The 17,068-nt window shown below is 34.7% G+C and overlaps 1 protein-coding gene across 5 annotated transcripts in view; it reads right to left on the bottom strand.

Moving 5' to 3' along the window:
- Positions 1 to 17,068, bottom strand: part of PDS5B (PDS5 cohesin associated factor B) — a 187,588-nt gene that overhangs the window by 11,398 nt on the left and 159,122 nt on the right. For all 5 annotated transcript variants that reach the window (XM_050766807.1, XM_050766808.1, XM_050766812.1 and 2 more), the window contains exons 25-30: positions 10,542 to 10,746; positions 8,127 to 8,241; positions 5,860 to 5,992; positions 5,423 to 5,542; positions 4,398 to 4,460; positions 3,665 to 3,810 (exon numbers count right to left, since the gene is read on the bottom strand). In XM_050766807.1, the coding sequence (XP_050622764.1) occupies positions 3,665 to 3,810; positions 4,398 to 4,460; positions 5,423 to 5,542; positions 5,860 to 5,992; positions 8,127 to 8,241; positions 10,542 to 10,746 (782 nt within the window). The remainder of the gene's footprint in view (positions 1 to 3,664; positions 3,811 to 4,397; positions 4,461 to 5,422; positions 5,543 to 5,859; positions 5,993 to 8,126; positions 8,242 to 10,541; positions 10,747 to 17,068) is intronic.

The raw sequence follows: 17,068 nt of genomic DNA, 5'->3' as shown, positions 1-17,068 counted from the left end.
AGTTTTATTCTACCATATTTGATACTAACTCAACAAGCAATGAAGCTCATTTAATTCAATATAGTGAAGAAATTTAAAAAATCAAAAATTTAAATCTAGTTTTTTCTTTTTAAAACCTAAATTCTATTTTGGGGTCAGATCATAGAACCAATTAAAACTTTTCTTGTTGGCAGGTTAGCTTGGTCTACACACTGCAACCTGCCCCAGTTCCTTACCCTATTCTATTTTTTCTTCTCTCTGTAGCATTTAACACCCTCTAACACACCATAATTATTACATCTATTACTTACTGACTACCTTCCTCTGCTAGAATATAAGCATGAATCTTTTGTCAATCAATTTTACTTACCAATGTATGCCAAGCACTTAAATCAGCGCCAAGCATAGAGTAGGCATTCATATAAAGGTCCAGGCTTCTGTCCTGGGTGGTCTCATCTTTATCTAGTTTTTAAAACTATTTATACGTTGTTGAACCCTAAATCTCAATCTCTGATCCAGCTGCACTGAGTTCTAAACTCACATATCCAATTGTCTACTCAACACTTCACTTGAAACTCTAATAGGCACCTGATCTTTAATGTAACCTAAACAGTCATTTGAACACTCTTCTTATTCCCACTTCCCCAAAACACACACATACAAACAGAGCCTGTTCTTCCTCAAGGCTTCTGTATCTCAGTAAATGGTACCACCATCTTTCCAGTTATTCAGGTAAAAAGCCCAGGATACACCCTTAAATCCTCCCTTTCCCTAGCTGTTCACATCCAATCCATCAGAAAGAGCATCTGCATCTAACATCTAAATAAATCTTAGAGTGGTCTAAAGGTAGTGAGTTATTCTCAACTGATTGTTCATAGTTAATTACACATCAAACTCCTTGTTTTAACTCACTCCTCCCTTCTCACTACTGCACTTGACTACTCTTTAAAAAAACAAAAAAATCTGAAATTTGACTATTTACCATCTTCTTCCCTCTTCATCCCTGCCATAGATTATGATTCGCTGACTCCTGACTGGTTTTTCTACCTCAATTCTAGCTCCTCTATAGTACATCCTGCACAAATCATCAAGGCAATTTAAAAAAAAAACACACACACACACAAAAATTAGATTGCTAGACTCCCTGGCCACCCTTTCAGTTGCACTTAAAATCAAATCCAGATTCCTTACCGTGGTTCACAAAGTCCAAACATAATCAGGCTACCTCTTAACTTCCTCTCATAATTTTTCCCTCATTCCTACTCTCCAACCAAACAGGTTTCTCAAATATACCTACTCCATTCCCCTGGAAACAGTCCCACTAAACAGATGGAATTTGGAAGAAAAAAAATAACAAAACAGATTGGTCACAAGTTGAAAGAAAGTTTAAAGAAAACTATATTGAAAAAATATAAATTACGACACTTTTGTGTTGAGTAACAAATGGATGATAAGGAGAGGGTGAAATTATACTTATCTTGAAAGTAAACAAGGGAAGTCAATTAAGATCTCTGAGCAATGAAATAACATCACAACAGCAGTATTTTTAAAGGATTATCTAGCAGTGATACAACATACACAGTTGAGAGGAATAAGGAAGTAAACTAGTCAAATACAACAATAATTAAAGAAAGAAAATGAACTAAATGATGACAGTAAAAAGAGAAGTACAAAACATTGCTTAGAAAAAAGTTAGTAAAACTTAGCAACTGAACAAATATAGAGGTGGGAAGAGTCAAACACAATTTTGAGGCTTTTTGCCTAGATGACTAAGTGAATTAGATCATCTTTGATTATAACGAGGAATTCAAGGAGAAAAACCAGTAATTTAGAAAATGAGTTGATGGAAATGTTTCTGGTCATGTTAAATATGAGGCCACTTGGTAGAAAATGTCCAACTGATATAACTAAACGGTCACTTAGGTATCAGCCACTAACATGCATTAATACAGGAATCTAGAACAAACAAAAGCTATAAATGCAATTTCTTTCATTTCTATCATACTACATATCATTCAAAAATTTATTCACTGTAAGAAATGTGGTGGTAAGATTTTTAGAATGTCATCTACCTTCTTTACTGATTGGTTATCAACAATGAAAAATACAGTATAGTCTTTTAATAATAACTTGGCAAAAATCAATAAATAGTGGCAGGTTAGCCCTATACAATGCTCTGTGCTAACAAATGGTGCCCTAAGCACTTATGCTAAAACTAGTGAAAGGATGAATTAATTTTCCTTTTATTTTTCTCAAAACAAGAATCATTTTTAAAACATTTTTTAATGAGCAAAGGACATGAACAGACACTTCTCAAAAGAAGACAAATGGCCAACCATAAAAAAATGCTCATCATCACTAATCATCAGAGAAATGCAAATCAAAACTACAATGAGATACCATCTCACATCAGTCAGAATGGCTATTACTAAAAAGTTAAAAAACAACAGATGCTGGTGAGGCAGAAGAGAAAATAGAACACTTATAGGTTGTTGGTGGGAATGTGAATTAGTTCAGCCACTATGGAAAACAGTTTGGAGCTTTCTCAAAGAACCTAAAACAGAACTACCATTTGATCTAGCAATCCTATTACTGGTTGTATATCCAAATGCAAATAGATCATTATAACAGAAAGGAACATGCACTCATTTGTTTAATGCAGCACTATTCACAATATCAAAGATATGGAATCAACCTAGATGCCCATCAATAATGAACTGGATAAAGAAAATGAAGTTCATATATACCATGGAATACTACACAGCCGTAAAAAAGGATGAAATCATGTACTTCACAGCAAGGAGGCCATAGTCCTGAGCAAATTAACACAGGAACAGCAAATCAAATACTACATGTTCTCGCTTATAAATAGGAGGGAACATCGAGCACACATGGGCATACACATGGAACAACAGACGATGCAGACTACTGGGGGAGCTGGAGAAAGGAGGATATGGGCTGAAAAACTACCTATTGGGTACTCTACTCACTACCTGGATGCAATATACCCATGTAACAAACCTGCACATGTACCCAACGTATCTAAAAGTTGAATTTTAAAAACCCAAAAAGCAAAAACACACTTTTAAAACAAACAAAAAAGTTTATACATGTACATGGTACTAAACAAAGATATTCAAATGATACCAAAAAGTATAAAATAGCCTCCCTTCTATACTAACATAAACACTGTTAAGATTTTGTATATTCTTCAAAAAAATTTCTATGCATATAAAAACAAATGTGAACATAAATCTGCTTTCAATACTTAAAGATTCCATAATGCTGTTTTATATACTTGGCCTTTTTCACTCAATAATGTATTGTGGAAACTCTTCCATACTAACTCAGACCTCATCATGTTTAATGACTATGTATCCCATTGTATGATACACCATAATGTAACAGTTTTAGAATTGCTACACACTGAGGTTGGAAACTAGTTTATGTGTACTAACACAGATTACCCCCAACAAACTAAACAATGAAAGCCTAAGATGGAGCACCCATCCAAAATGAGAAAGCAAGTAAGTATGAACTTGTGACTACCAATGTTAAATGGAAAAAGTAAGTAATACATTACTTTCCATTTACTGACATGAAACATTTTGGATTATATTATTTCAGATCTCATAGCCTTGCTGGAATCCTTAAATGTAAATTGTGGCATTTCTTCTGCACTTACCTCCCCTTTATTCTTCCAGGAGAGCTTGGATTTGAGCTGCTGCTTGCATTGCTTACAGTTTCCATTCGTGATGATTTGGTCTGAGATTGTTTGCCTGCTGATGAAAGCGGCTTGTTAACAGCTCCTAGAACATTGGTTGTTTTAGGCTGAAATGAGAAATGCACATCTTTTTATTTGATTAAAGCCAAAAGAAAGTTACATGTAAAGAACCATAAATAACATCTCTGTCAAGGTATTTACTTACAAATCATGAAAAATGTGTCTATCCTTAAGCAAAATAAGTATAAACTAAATATTACTTGAACAAATTAAAAACTATACAGACAGCATAACAGTTGAATTTCTTAGTTATTTGGAGAAAATGGCTTACATAAAAAGTGAGAACAAATGAAATGAATAATCAACAATGAAAATAGATAATTAGACCCTTGCCATGGAAAGACATAAGAATATGTTTTTTTGAAGATTTTTTATCTTGATATTAATCTAAGAAGTCTAAGAATCAGGTCTCCTGGGACTTAATTACAAGCTAAAAAGTAAGTCTGTGTATTTCAGCTTGCATATATTTAGTAAATATAATTATTTCTTACTAGTAAATGGAAGACAGTTAATACTTATATTTTTCTAGCTTGAAAATACAAATTTTTGAAGCAATACAATATAACACAATTTTGCCAATAATCACACTAAAATAAGCTGCCACATAAAAATTAAAATGATTCTCAAAACATACTTTTCCAGGAGTGAAAAATGATTTCATTTCAGGAGGCAGATAATTTTTGGTGTTACTGAAATTCTACAACCAAGAGAAAAAGAAGTTGTCAGTGAATATTAAAACACTATCTACGAGGTGGTTCAAAAGCCAACAAAGCAAACAGCAGTTTTTTTATTTAAACTAAATTATCATATGAAACACAAAATTTCAGTCACTGATTTTAACTACTGTCATAAGCTTAAACCAACCTCATGCCAACTCTAATATTAACAAAACATATTTGAGCTCTAACATGTTAGAGCTCTCAGAGTGCATCAGAAAACACATGCTTCTTTAATAACACCCTTCAGGAGAAAGATCACATATACATCTATTACTCTGCTCACCTCAACGTGACAGCCCTTTTAGCTACTAAGCACTCCTATAGGGCTGTTCCAAATCTCTATACCCTGGTAAGGTCTTAACTGGCACTTTGCTTTAAAAGCAAAAGGAGGATAGTGGTCATTTCCATACTCTGTTACTCAATATGTTCAGCTAAATTATGAGGAATTAAATAAATTATGAGGGAGTAAGAGGGATTGTGGGAAATACTTTTTACATCTCATATCACACTCAAGTTTTTTGGAGAGTGGTTTGGTAACACTCTTGTAGTATTCCCAGGGTCTTAGGCATGTTCCAGTGTCCGTTCTCTGTTTGTTTCCTCATACCAATTACAAATCCCAATAAAGGGCTTTAACTTCAGACTGTATCTCTATCAGCACTCTCCTTCCCATTTTGAACAATGGCCATTAATTCACAAATTCACATGCTTTGATCACATTTCTGCCTGTGCTCTAAGACTGTCTTAAAACTGAACATAAACACCAGATCGTCCTAATATCTGAACCTTACGTGTGTCCTCCAGTTTGACTCATATTCTGGTTCTGATCTTAAATCACATTCTTAAGACTCATAGCAATCTTTCCATGATGATTCCTATCTTCCTACAACCCAGTGCTCAGAATACATTTTATTTCAACTTACACAAATTGTAAAGCAACTACCTTGTCAGGTTGAGTGAAGAAACGAGCTGGTAGTACTGGGTCTTTAGGAGATTCCAAACTGTATGTAGTACTCTTTGACATGATGATATTCATGGCAACATCACACACGGTATACAGTTTCTGCAATAGTATATTTTTAAAAAACAGATACTTAAGCTGGCAATCTAGACTCTGTAAACTAGCAATAATATCAGAACATGAATCCAGTCTGAACAGTAAACTAATGAAAGCAATAGTCTGTGTAAGCATTTTAGTTTACACTACTGGTTTTGCTCATTTACTTGTAATAAAATTACTGCTAATTGCATGTCAGTAATTCTAATTACTAATAGAAAAAATTATTTGATGCTGTCTATAAATACTACAAAAGTTTCATACCTTACACCTAAATTTTTAAATCAATATGGAACCATAATTATTTACAAAGAATTACATACTTCATTCATTTTTGCATCATCTGGTCCTTGGGCATCTTTTGTTTGTTTAATATTTTCTACCATCTTTCTGATAAATGCATGACTGTTATTTTCATTTTTAGCCATTAATATTTCCAGAACAAACCAAAGACATCTAAAAAAAAAAAAAAAAAGGAAAAAAGAAATACAGAAGAAAATAATCCTTTGTTAAATATAGATACAATAATTCTAAATATAAATATAACAAACCTAGATTATGTAACTCCAGGAAGAAAAAAGAAAGAAACAGTTACAAATCAGCAAGAAAAAAGAATATGTCACACAAACATATAAACAGGTCAACAATGCAGACATAAGCTTATAAGATCCCTTCTTAAAATCTCACTAGATTTCCAAGGAGGCAGGTTAAAGAGGAAACATAAATGGCAGAAAGGATGAAGTCATCTTAACCCTCAGCTATGGCAGGGAGTTAAAGACTGTCAAAGGAATAGTGGGGCCATGGATCAAGTGAGGCCTCAGATACTCAAGACTGACTACAGTCCTGATGGGAACTCTTCAAGAGAATATAACTGCCTTATTAAATATAAAAACAGTTAAGAATACTCATTAATAGAGAGAACAAGTCACAATAGACAACTATAAGCATTGTCTTTACTTAAAAAGGGAAAAATTAAAAGAAAGCTTCAGTAGCTCAGTTTTAAAGTTAATTACATAAAACTCCATTCAATAAAAAATGAAAGTGTTTTGCCTATGTATTATACAGAGAGAAAGGAACAAAGTTATAGTTGATACATAGAGGAGAAAAGTAATGGGAAAAGGAAGAGAGAAATGTGAAGCAAGGTATTATACTAGAACAGAAAAAAATAACCTTTAGGAACTTAGGTATAGGATAAGTTCTTCTGAAGTGGCTCCCTGATAGAACGGAGATCACACATGGCTACACTGAGGCAACTTAGAAATACAACCGTTAAGTGTCTAGTAAATTCCAAAGGATGTTTTATTTATTTTTAAAAACCCAGTGTTCTCAGAAAGAGGTGGCTAGATGTTTTCAACAGTTTTAATCACTCTAACATAGAACTAATTTTGATAGAACTAATTTTTTTTTTTTTTTAAATAGAGACGGAGTCTCACTGTGTTGCCCAGGCTGGAGTGCAGTGGCACGATCTTGGCTCACTGCCAACCTCCACTGCCCAGGTTCAAGTAGTTCTCCTGCCTCAGCCTCCCAAGTAGCTGGGACTACAGGCATGCACCACCACATCTGGCTAATTTTGTTGTATTTTTAGTAGAGATGGGGTTTTGCCATGTTGCCCAGGCTGTTCTGGAACTCCTGACCTCAGCTGATCCACCCACCTCAGCCTCCCAAAGTGCTGAGACCTGTTTACACGCATGAGCCACCATGACCAGCCAACCTAATTTCTTATTTTTTAAAAAAGAAAACTGCAGTGGGAAAAAAGGGCATTTTTTCCTTTGCCATGAGAATGTATCAGTAATTTGATTTTATTCTCCTGAAGCTTCTCAAATTATTTAACTATGAAATATTTCCATACATTAAGACATTAAGAATTATTTTAACATAACAGGAAACTAAAGGCATCATAAATTAGTTGATTAAAAATCCCAATGGTAATCTTTTATTGTAACTGAAAGAGGACTAGGGTCTCGAGCTTATTTAAAGAATTATGCTGGTCTTAAAAAGACTTCTCTAAATATCATTATATTCCTATTCCCCATCTAGGCACGTACAGTGTTTTCAGTCTTCAAGCAATAATCTTTGAAAGAATTACAAATATTTTAAACTCTAGTTAGAGAATTACCAATTAAGTAATAACTGGAAGTAGTTCCCCAGTTATGAATCTGGCCCATTGTTAAATCAGACCATTCTCTTTCTACAGAGGAAGATAGTTATTGCACAGAAAAATGTGCTTACTACATGAATAAAAGAGAGATTATTAACTGACCTCACATGAAAATCTACACAGTTTCAGAAAGAAGGAAAAGAAAAGAAATGGAATGGAAATTTTAATGAATTACTTCAATAGAAAAGGAACACCAGACTGGTAAAGAAACATAACTATAATAATTATGATTAAGTTTTGGGAAACTACATTAAAAATGTAATATAAAGAGATGGTATGAAAAAAGAAAGACAAGAGAGCAAATAAAGAACCTTAAACGCCTAATAAATGAAATACATCAATAAACTAATTACAATTGAGATCCAATTATCAGCATTAAGGAGAAAAAAATAACTTTCAGAAAATATGAAAATGGGATGGAAAAAGTCTTACTCTTTAACATCTTTAAGTTGTTCAATATCCTGTACTTTGACATAATCTGGGTCATGTGCCAAAAGGTGAATTGTATATGGAACAACATATTCTGGTAGAAGAGACAATAATTTTTCTGAAAAAGAAAAAAAAAAAGAAAAGAAAAGAAAAAAGAAAAAGAAAAAGAAACAAACAAACAAACAAAAAAATATCCAGGTTAGAAAACCAAATCTTACACACTCTTTCTTTCGTACTACATTTTCTGCATCCCAACAGTTTACCACAATGACTTGAAGAAAAATATATTGAAATACCCTGTGTTGAGGTACACGATAAACAGTCTATTCATTCACCTACCATGTTCAATACTGAAACGGCCTACTAAATAAATCGTGGGCTGAGGCTACAGAAACAAATATTTCAATTTTAAAATACGTAAGGAAAAAGTGACCCAAACAAACTATATTCAAGAGTGAGAGACAAAACATCTATTTTTCCTATTAGAAGTGCCCCTATGTTTAACACTCTCTTTAAGCTGCTGAGCAAAATGAGTAACATCTAGTATTTTTCAGAGTCAGTATGGAACAACAAGAGGCTGACACTACTTGTAACAGAAGAACAGAATGAAGGAACAGACTTAAGAGTTTCAACAGCTATTTAGTTTAAATTCAATTATTTTTGTATGTTGGCTGAGATAAGCACATTCTGTTAGAGAGGTCAGAATGGTAAACCTAATTGTTGTTTAACAAAGGGTACGCACAGACTGGGACTCATATTCTGGACAATTTCCATTTATTTATATTTCCTATTTTCCAAATAAAAATATAAATTAGATGTTTTAACCTCGTGTATATGTGTCAATAAAGCATCAAATTTCCTTTATTTCTATTGCTAAATCTACAGAGAATAGTTTGTATGTAACATCATTCATTTCAAGGCCAATGTGGAAAGAAAAAAGTAACACAGTTTAAAATCTGGTGAAATTAAAATTAAATTCTATCAAATATTTATTCAGTGTTTACTATGTTCCAGGCCTATATTAGAATCTAAAAATATAAAGATGAGTAAGACTAGGTAAAGAGCTCACACTAAAGCATAATCAGAGACGGAAGCTACACTTCAATGTGAAAGGTGCACCAAAAGAAGAATGGCTAACATACTGAGCACTTCTTTGGGCCATATATTATGCCAGGCACTGCATGTAATTTTTTAATTCTCATAACAACCATAAGCAATCAGTATAATTATATCAATTTTGCAAATAAGGAAACTAGGGCACGAATGATTAAGCAATCTGCCAAAATACGACCAGTAAATGGCAGAGGTGGGCTGTGATTGCAGAACCCTCACATTTTCCAACGTAAGGAACGAAGAAAAAGAAAGAGGGTCACAGTGATGTGGTAGCCACAAAACTCTATTTTGAAGCATTCAAAAGGTGTCAACCATGTTCCTTGGTTTTGTTCACTGTTTGTCTGGAAATGGGAGGCAATTTCCAGATAGAGTTAACAAGAGAGAAAAAAGACTGTTACACAAATTTCAAGTAATCGAAAGTAAATGAAACAGAGAGTTCATAATAGGGAGCAGAAAGAAAGCTTGAAACTCAGGCTGAGAGCAAACTATAAAGGGCTATGATAAGGTGTTTCAACTTTATCCCACGAGCAACAGAGAATCAACAGAAATTTCAAGTAAGGGACTGATGTGATCTAATCTGTTTTAGAAGGATAATTTTGATAACAATGTGATACAGCAGGCAGTGGGTCAGAGGCACAGGAACAATTACTACAGGGAGGCAATGTATACAACAATCCAAGTGAAAATATAGCAAGGTAGGAGAGTAGAAGATAAATGTTCAAGACATTTGGAGAAAGAATTAACAGAACTTGCTCACGGATGAGAGGAGGGAAAAACGGTATGAATAATGCCTCTCATTTCTAACTGAGATAACGGGATGGATTTTAATGCTGATTGTTAAACAAATCATAGAAGTCAAGAGGCACACCAACTAACCTCAATGGGGTAAAGTGAGCAGATGAAAAGTAGGCACGCAAACACCTGATATTAATGTCAGCTACAGGTGAGAACAAACAACAAAGATCAAAGACTTGTACTTTTTTTCAACTAAAATAAGATAATGTTTAGACAATCTATATAAATGTACAAATTTTACTATTCTGTTAAAAGTACCTCTAATGTCATTGTTTATTTTCCTTGGCCATTTAGTCCTTCACATAAAGAGATAAAGGTTGATATTTAAGTACCATGCATTTATATTTTTTAAATGACCTTTATATTAAATGAAAAGCAGTTATCGAAAAATGGTAATATCTTAATGAGTGTCAATTACAAATAATAAATAACAGTAATATCATGTTGTATTCTATAAAACTGAAACTAGTAGGCTGAAAAAGTATCCTTTTCATTTTCTTATATGCTTACCACTAACAGCTGCATGCTGCTTCAAATACTCCCGCCTTACATTTATATTTTTCACCAAACATTGCCTAGCATGAGCTCTTCTCTCCTTTACAGGATCTTTTGCACAAAGGGCACAGATTGCCATATACTCAAGTGGAAGCCGTAAACGGGAAAGGCCTTTGTGAAGTTTCTGGGCAAACACTTGTCTTACTTGATAGCATTCATCCTGTAAAGACACAATTATTCCAGATATTATTCAAATGGCAGCAAAGAGTAACGACTTCAGATATAAAATTTGCTATTTTAAGTAAAGAGTAAATAGTAGCAAGTTTATCTACGATAATTGCTTCACTGCTCACAAGAGTGAGATGTTGTGACTAAAGTTCATTTCAAAGCTGCACTATTCATCTGGACCTTAATAAGTACCAGTTAGATGTGTTAGAAAAAAAACATACCTTTAAAACAGAAAAAAACTAGTAAATATAAATCTGCCCTAACTTAAGTAAGATACAAAAATTAAGGTTTAAACACAATCTCATATGTCTCTCTTTCATTTACTGGGCAAGATAAAACTGTCCAATTTATACATTTTAGTTCTATCACTGAAAAAAACTATTCATATTAAAATGCACAACTCTAGCTGGGCACGGTGGTAGACACCTGTAGTCCCAACTACTCAGGAGGCTAAGACAGACATAGCAAGATCTTGTCTTTTAATAAAGAATTAAAAAGCACAACTCTGAAGGTAAGAATTACTAATCCATTTCAGAAACACCAAATTACTTTGACTTCTATACTTAAACCAGGCTGATTATTACCCATGTGCCTGCTTAACTCATACTACTCCCCTCTCCTAAACTACCCACCCCTAATCTCCTAGCTAACTCCTACTTACCCTTAAAGACAGCTTATACATCAGACAGAAAGCAGTGTGTAATCTGTATCCAGCACCCACCTCTGTGCTCTTAGCATTCTGTACTTATCTCCAGCACAGCATTTAGTATAAAGTATTAAAATGACTGGTTTAAATGTTTGTCTTACCCATCGGTACTTGTTCCTTGCAGAAAAGAATTACCTTTACCTCTCTAAGCCTAACACAAACCCTGGCACACAGATGACCAGAAGTTTTTCTGAAAGACAGGAGTTTCCCCTTATCAGTGAAGGATACATTCCAAGACCCACAGTGGATGCCTGAAACTGAGGATAGCACCAAATCCTATATATGTGTTTTTCTATACATATATACCTATGATAAAGTTTAATTTATAAATTAGGCACAGCAATAAATTAACAATAACTAATAATAAGATAGAACAAGTATAACAATATACTATAATAAATGTTATGTGAATGTGGTCTCCCTTGTTCTTAAAATATCTTATTCTGGAAAAGCTAAACCACAGATAGGAGAGACTACTGCATAGGGAAAAGTTCAAACTTTTCTATATGACCTACAAAGACCTTCATGATTACACCTTATGCTCCACCAGTTAAATACAGTATGGTGTGTTTCTTACTGTTGTTAACAATTTCTTCATCTAGAATGATCATTTACTTTGTTTATCTTCCCCAAAAATCTTGGTCATAACGTCTTGCTCTTATCTTTAAATCCTTATTTTATATATCTTCTTTCATTTCATTTAAATTTCAGTTTATCAAAATACCAAACATCTACTTTTAGAGAAGTAGTCTAAACTAAAGAGCTTCTGTACAGCAAAAGAAACAAACGATCAACAGAATAAACAGACAAACAACAGAATGGGAGAAAATTTTTGCAAACTATGCATCCAACAAAAGTCTAATATCCAGAATCTATAAGAAACTTAAATAAATTAACAAACAAAAACCAAACAACTCCATTAAAAAGTGGGCAAAGGACATAAACAGACAGTTTTCAAAAGAAGATATACACACAGCCAAAAAGCATATGAAAAAATGTTCAACATCATTAATCATTAGGGAAATGCAAATCAAAACCATGAGATACCATCTCATATCAGTCAGAATGGCTATTAATAGAAAGCCAAAAAATAACAGATGCTGGTGAGACTGTGGAGAAAGGGTAACACTAATACACTGTTGGTGGGAACGTAAATTAGTTTAGCCATTGTGGAAAGCAGTTTGGTGATTTCTCAAAAAACTGAAAACAGGACTACCATTTGACATAGCAATCCTGTTACTGGGTATATACCCAAAGGACTATAAATCATTTCTACCATGAAGGTACATGTATGTATGTATATGTTCACTGCAGCCCTATTCACAACAGCAAAGACACAGAATCAATATAAACGTCCATCAACCATAGACTGGATAAAGAAACTGTGATACGGATACACCATGGAATACTACATGTGCTTTTTGCAGCAACATGGATGGAGCTGGAGGCCATTATCTTTAGCGAATAAAGGAACAGAAAACCAACTACTGCTGTTCTCACTTGTAAGTGGGAGCTAAACATTGAGTACACATGAACACAAAGAAAAGAACAACAGACACCAAAGCCTTCTTGAGGGTGGAGGGTAGGAGGAGGGTGAAGATGGAAAAACTACCTTTTGGGTACTACGCTTATTACCTGGATGATGAAATAATCTGTACACCAAACCCCTGTGACTCAACAATTTACCTATATAACAAACCTGTACATATACCCCTGAACCTAAAGTTTAAAACACACACAGACACACACACACACACACACACACACACAGAGGCCGGGCGCAGTGGCTCACGCCTCAGCCATTTTGGGAGGCCAAGGCAAGTGGATCACCTGAGGTCAGGAGTTTGAGACCAGCCTGGCCAACATGGTGAAGCCCTGTCTCTACTGAAAATACAAAAATTAGCCAGGTGTGGTGGCGGTTGCCTGTAATACCAGCTACTTGGGAGGCTGAAGCAGGAGAAATGCTTGAACCCGGGAGGCGGAGGTTACACTGAGCTGACATTGCGCCACTGTACTCCAGCCTGGGCGACAGAGCAAGACTCCATCTTGGGGCGGGGGGTAAAAACTAGCTGTGGGGAGGGAAGGGGAAAAAGCAGTCTAGTTTTCACAGAAACAATTATCTACCCTCGTATTCAACAAAACAAAGTTAATGTTAACTCACCCTGCCCTCAGTCCCACAGAGAAGAGTCTCTGTTATAGAATTATTTATTATGAAAATACCCAATTACAAACTGGGTAAGTAAAAATCCACATATCACAAGCGTATTCACAAATGAGCAGGTCATTCATTAAAATCCCAATCAAGTACAGGTTTTTGTCCCTCTCTGACTAATCATTCAGGATGCAACAATACAAGTTAACTGCAGTGTCAACCCTTGAATCATCACACAAGTAGCAGGTTTTCAAAAAGTCATCAAAGTGATGTTAGATAACTGGGAAATCATAGGCAACTCCACTAACACAAATAATAACTGAAGAAGAGAAAACTGGCAGGAATGATGACACACACACACGAACTTCAAGAGAATCATGTGAATAATTAAGTATAAAAAGCGCTACTGGGAACTGAGGAAGTCTTCAAATGTTTTTCTGCAAAGATGATTATCCTTTTGACCGGTATTACAAAAGTGAAATGGGAAATAAAGAATAGGGTAATACAATTTTATCTGAAAAAAATGTACCCCCAAAAAAGCAAATACTGTATATAATTGGTTAAACATAGGAAAAAAACAGATGGTGTCTAATACTACAAAGTTCCCCCCCAAGATAAAGTTCCAATCAAAGCTTTTATTCACTACTGACTATGAAATTAACTTTAGTCTGCAGCTTAAGTAAATTCACTTTTAGTAGCTTTTTTTTAGTACAAAGTATCCTCAAAACTACCATTAATTCCATGTAAATCGTTCAATTACTTTGTGTATCTCATTGTATTATTGATACAACTCTATTCTCTGTTCTCCTAAGAGATTGTTAGCTTCTTTGGGCTACAACCATGACTTACTCATCTTTGTATTTCCAGAACTTAGAACAATATACAACACACAGAAGTACAGAGTAAATTTTTCGTGAACTGAATTCCAAGTTCTAAAATATCTAAGCAATTATTGTTAAAATTCATAGTTTTATTAAATTTTTGCAAATGTACTTTCTGTTCAAGTACATAACAGCCGCCTCCCAGATACAATAGTGCATTTAAAGAGCCTCAACTCAAGAAATAAAGTACATGTAGCAAAGCACAAAGCATAGTCTTGTATGTATCAGAGGACTGCAGAAAAAATCCATAGGAAATCAAAGACTTCTTCCAGCTAAAAGAATCAGAGCGAGTTTTGTAAAGAAGGTTGTGTCTGAGCGCTGACTTGAAGGAAGGGTTAGGTTGGATGTGTGGAAATGGGAGTAAGGAGAAAATTAAAGGAAGCAAAGTACAAGGCACATAAAAGAAAAAAAGCTGTTCAGCTACATGAAATGAGGTTAAGTAAAGGAGAGTGTGCTCAACAAGATTTTTAAGTGTATATTCGGGTTAAAATATTAGAGGGACTCAAACACCAGGCTGTAAAATATGTGCAGTTATTTTTACAAGTATAAACCTCCTAAATATTTTTTGAACAGAGGAATGACATGATCATACCTGTAATTACGGAAATTTACCAACAATAAAAAAGATTCACAACAGTCTTGGTGAGAGCTAATGATGATTGCAGCAATAAGAATGGTCAAGAAAGTATGAATAAAAATTATATAATGGATATCAAAGGACAGAATTATCTGTACTTTGCAACAAGGTGTAAGGACAAGACAACAGTCAAATATAAACCATGCTTTTAGGTATAAGAAATGTCATTCAGATTTATTTAACACTTATATAGGCTCTACATGTCAAGAAAGACTAGATCTGGGAAATATTACAAATTTATCTCAAGATTATATTCACAGAACATAAAAGTATAAAACTTCTGTTTAGCATTTGAAGTAGGACCCGAGTCTTGAAAAAAACTCAGGTTGCTGATTTAAGAGTCACTTACACAGATGATGAGACGGCCAAAGAAGATTGAGTAAGTAAAGAAGTTGATCCTAGATAGATCCTCATAAAACACATACATTTAAAAAAAAAAAAAAAAAAAGAGGACGAGCCAGAAAATGTAATCAGATAAGTAAAGCAATAATCAAGAGACAGAAACCAAATAAGACAGTTTTAAGAATAAAGGAGTAATGAGTTGTGTCAAATAATATAAATAGGATAATGAAGCCCAGTATCATTGGACTTGAGGACTTCAACAGGACATTTTTGGAAAACAATGAAGGCAAATGACAAAATATGAGTAGAGAAGACAGGATAAGAGAGTAAGAGAGACAAAGAGAGATTATTCTTTCTTGAGGTTTGGAGGTTTAAAAAGAGGAGATGGGCAAGTGATGTAAAGGAAGAACATAATTAGAGAAAAGTTTTGTTTAAAATAGGGTAATTTGATATGTTTCTAAGTTGTGAGAAGATGCTAGTAACTCATTTTTAACCACTGACACATGTTCCATAGTCAAGAGAATTCCAAAACAATCTTAAAGTTTAGGCCATTTGAACTTTCACCTTGGGAATTTGGTGCTTGAGGTGGCAATATATAACAAATATTGTGCTGGAAAGGAAGTCCTTAGAAGTCAGTAACTGTGGATGCTTTTTACTCATAGTGGACATTTACCTAATGGCTGGCACATACTTCTTAAATACTGTAAGTTTCCAATAAAGTCCATTTCTTGTATTTCTATACTTTGTGTTTTTTAAATATTTCCACTTCAATAATGATAGCAGCAAATGCTCTAAGAAATATCATACCAAGAACCTGATAGACTGTAAGTCTTACCAATTTAACAAAATAATTACACATGTTGCTTTCTTCTAAGAAATGTAATAGATACTTTTTAAACAATTTTCAGGTTCTTATAAGATTATCTCCAACAATTAAGCAGGGAAACTAAACCAAGGAAGTTATGGGCTCCCCAAAATTCTTTTTTTTTTTTTTTTGAGATGGAGTCTCACTCTGTCGCCCAGGCTGGAGTGCAATGGCACGACCTCGACTCACTGCAACCTCTGCCTCCCCAGTTCAAGCGATTCTCCCGCCTCAGCCTCCTGAGTAGCTGGGATTACAGGTGCGTGCCACCATGCCCGGCTAATTTTTTGTATTATTAGTAGAGATGGGGTTTCACCATGTTGGTCAGGCTGGTCTCGAACCCCTGACCTCATGATCCACATGCCGCAGCCTCCCAAAGTGCTGGGATTACAGGTGTGAGCCACCGCACCCAGCCCCCAAATATTATTTCTTAAATGGTTTTGTCTGAACAATAAAACGAAAATCATTAACAGAATTTGAAATAGCTGCCTTTTTTTTTTTTTTTTTTTTTTTTTTTCCGAGACGGAGTCTCGCTCTGTCGCCCAGGCTGGAGTGCAGTGGCCGGATCTCAGCTCACTGCAAGCTCCGCCTCCCAGGTTTACGACATTCTCCTGCCTCAGTCTCCTGAGTAGCTGGGACTACAGGCGCCATCCACCTCGCCCGGCTAGTTTTTTGTATTTTTTAGTAGAGACAGGGTTTCACCGGGTTAGCCAGGATGGTCTCGATCTCTTGAC

Source organism: Macaca thibetana, chromosome 17, assembly GCF_024542745.1.
Source record: "Macaca thibetana thibetana isolate TM-01 chromosome 17, ASM2454274v1, whole genome shotgun sequence".
Taxonomy (NCBI): domain Eukaryota; kingdom Metazoa; phylum Chordata; class Mammalia; order Primates; family Cercopithecidae; genus Macaca; species Macaca thibetana.
Note: the sequence above shows the minus strand (reverse complement) of the source record. Positions and strands in the feature narration are given on the sequence as shown.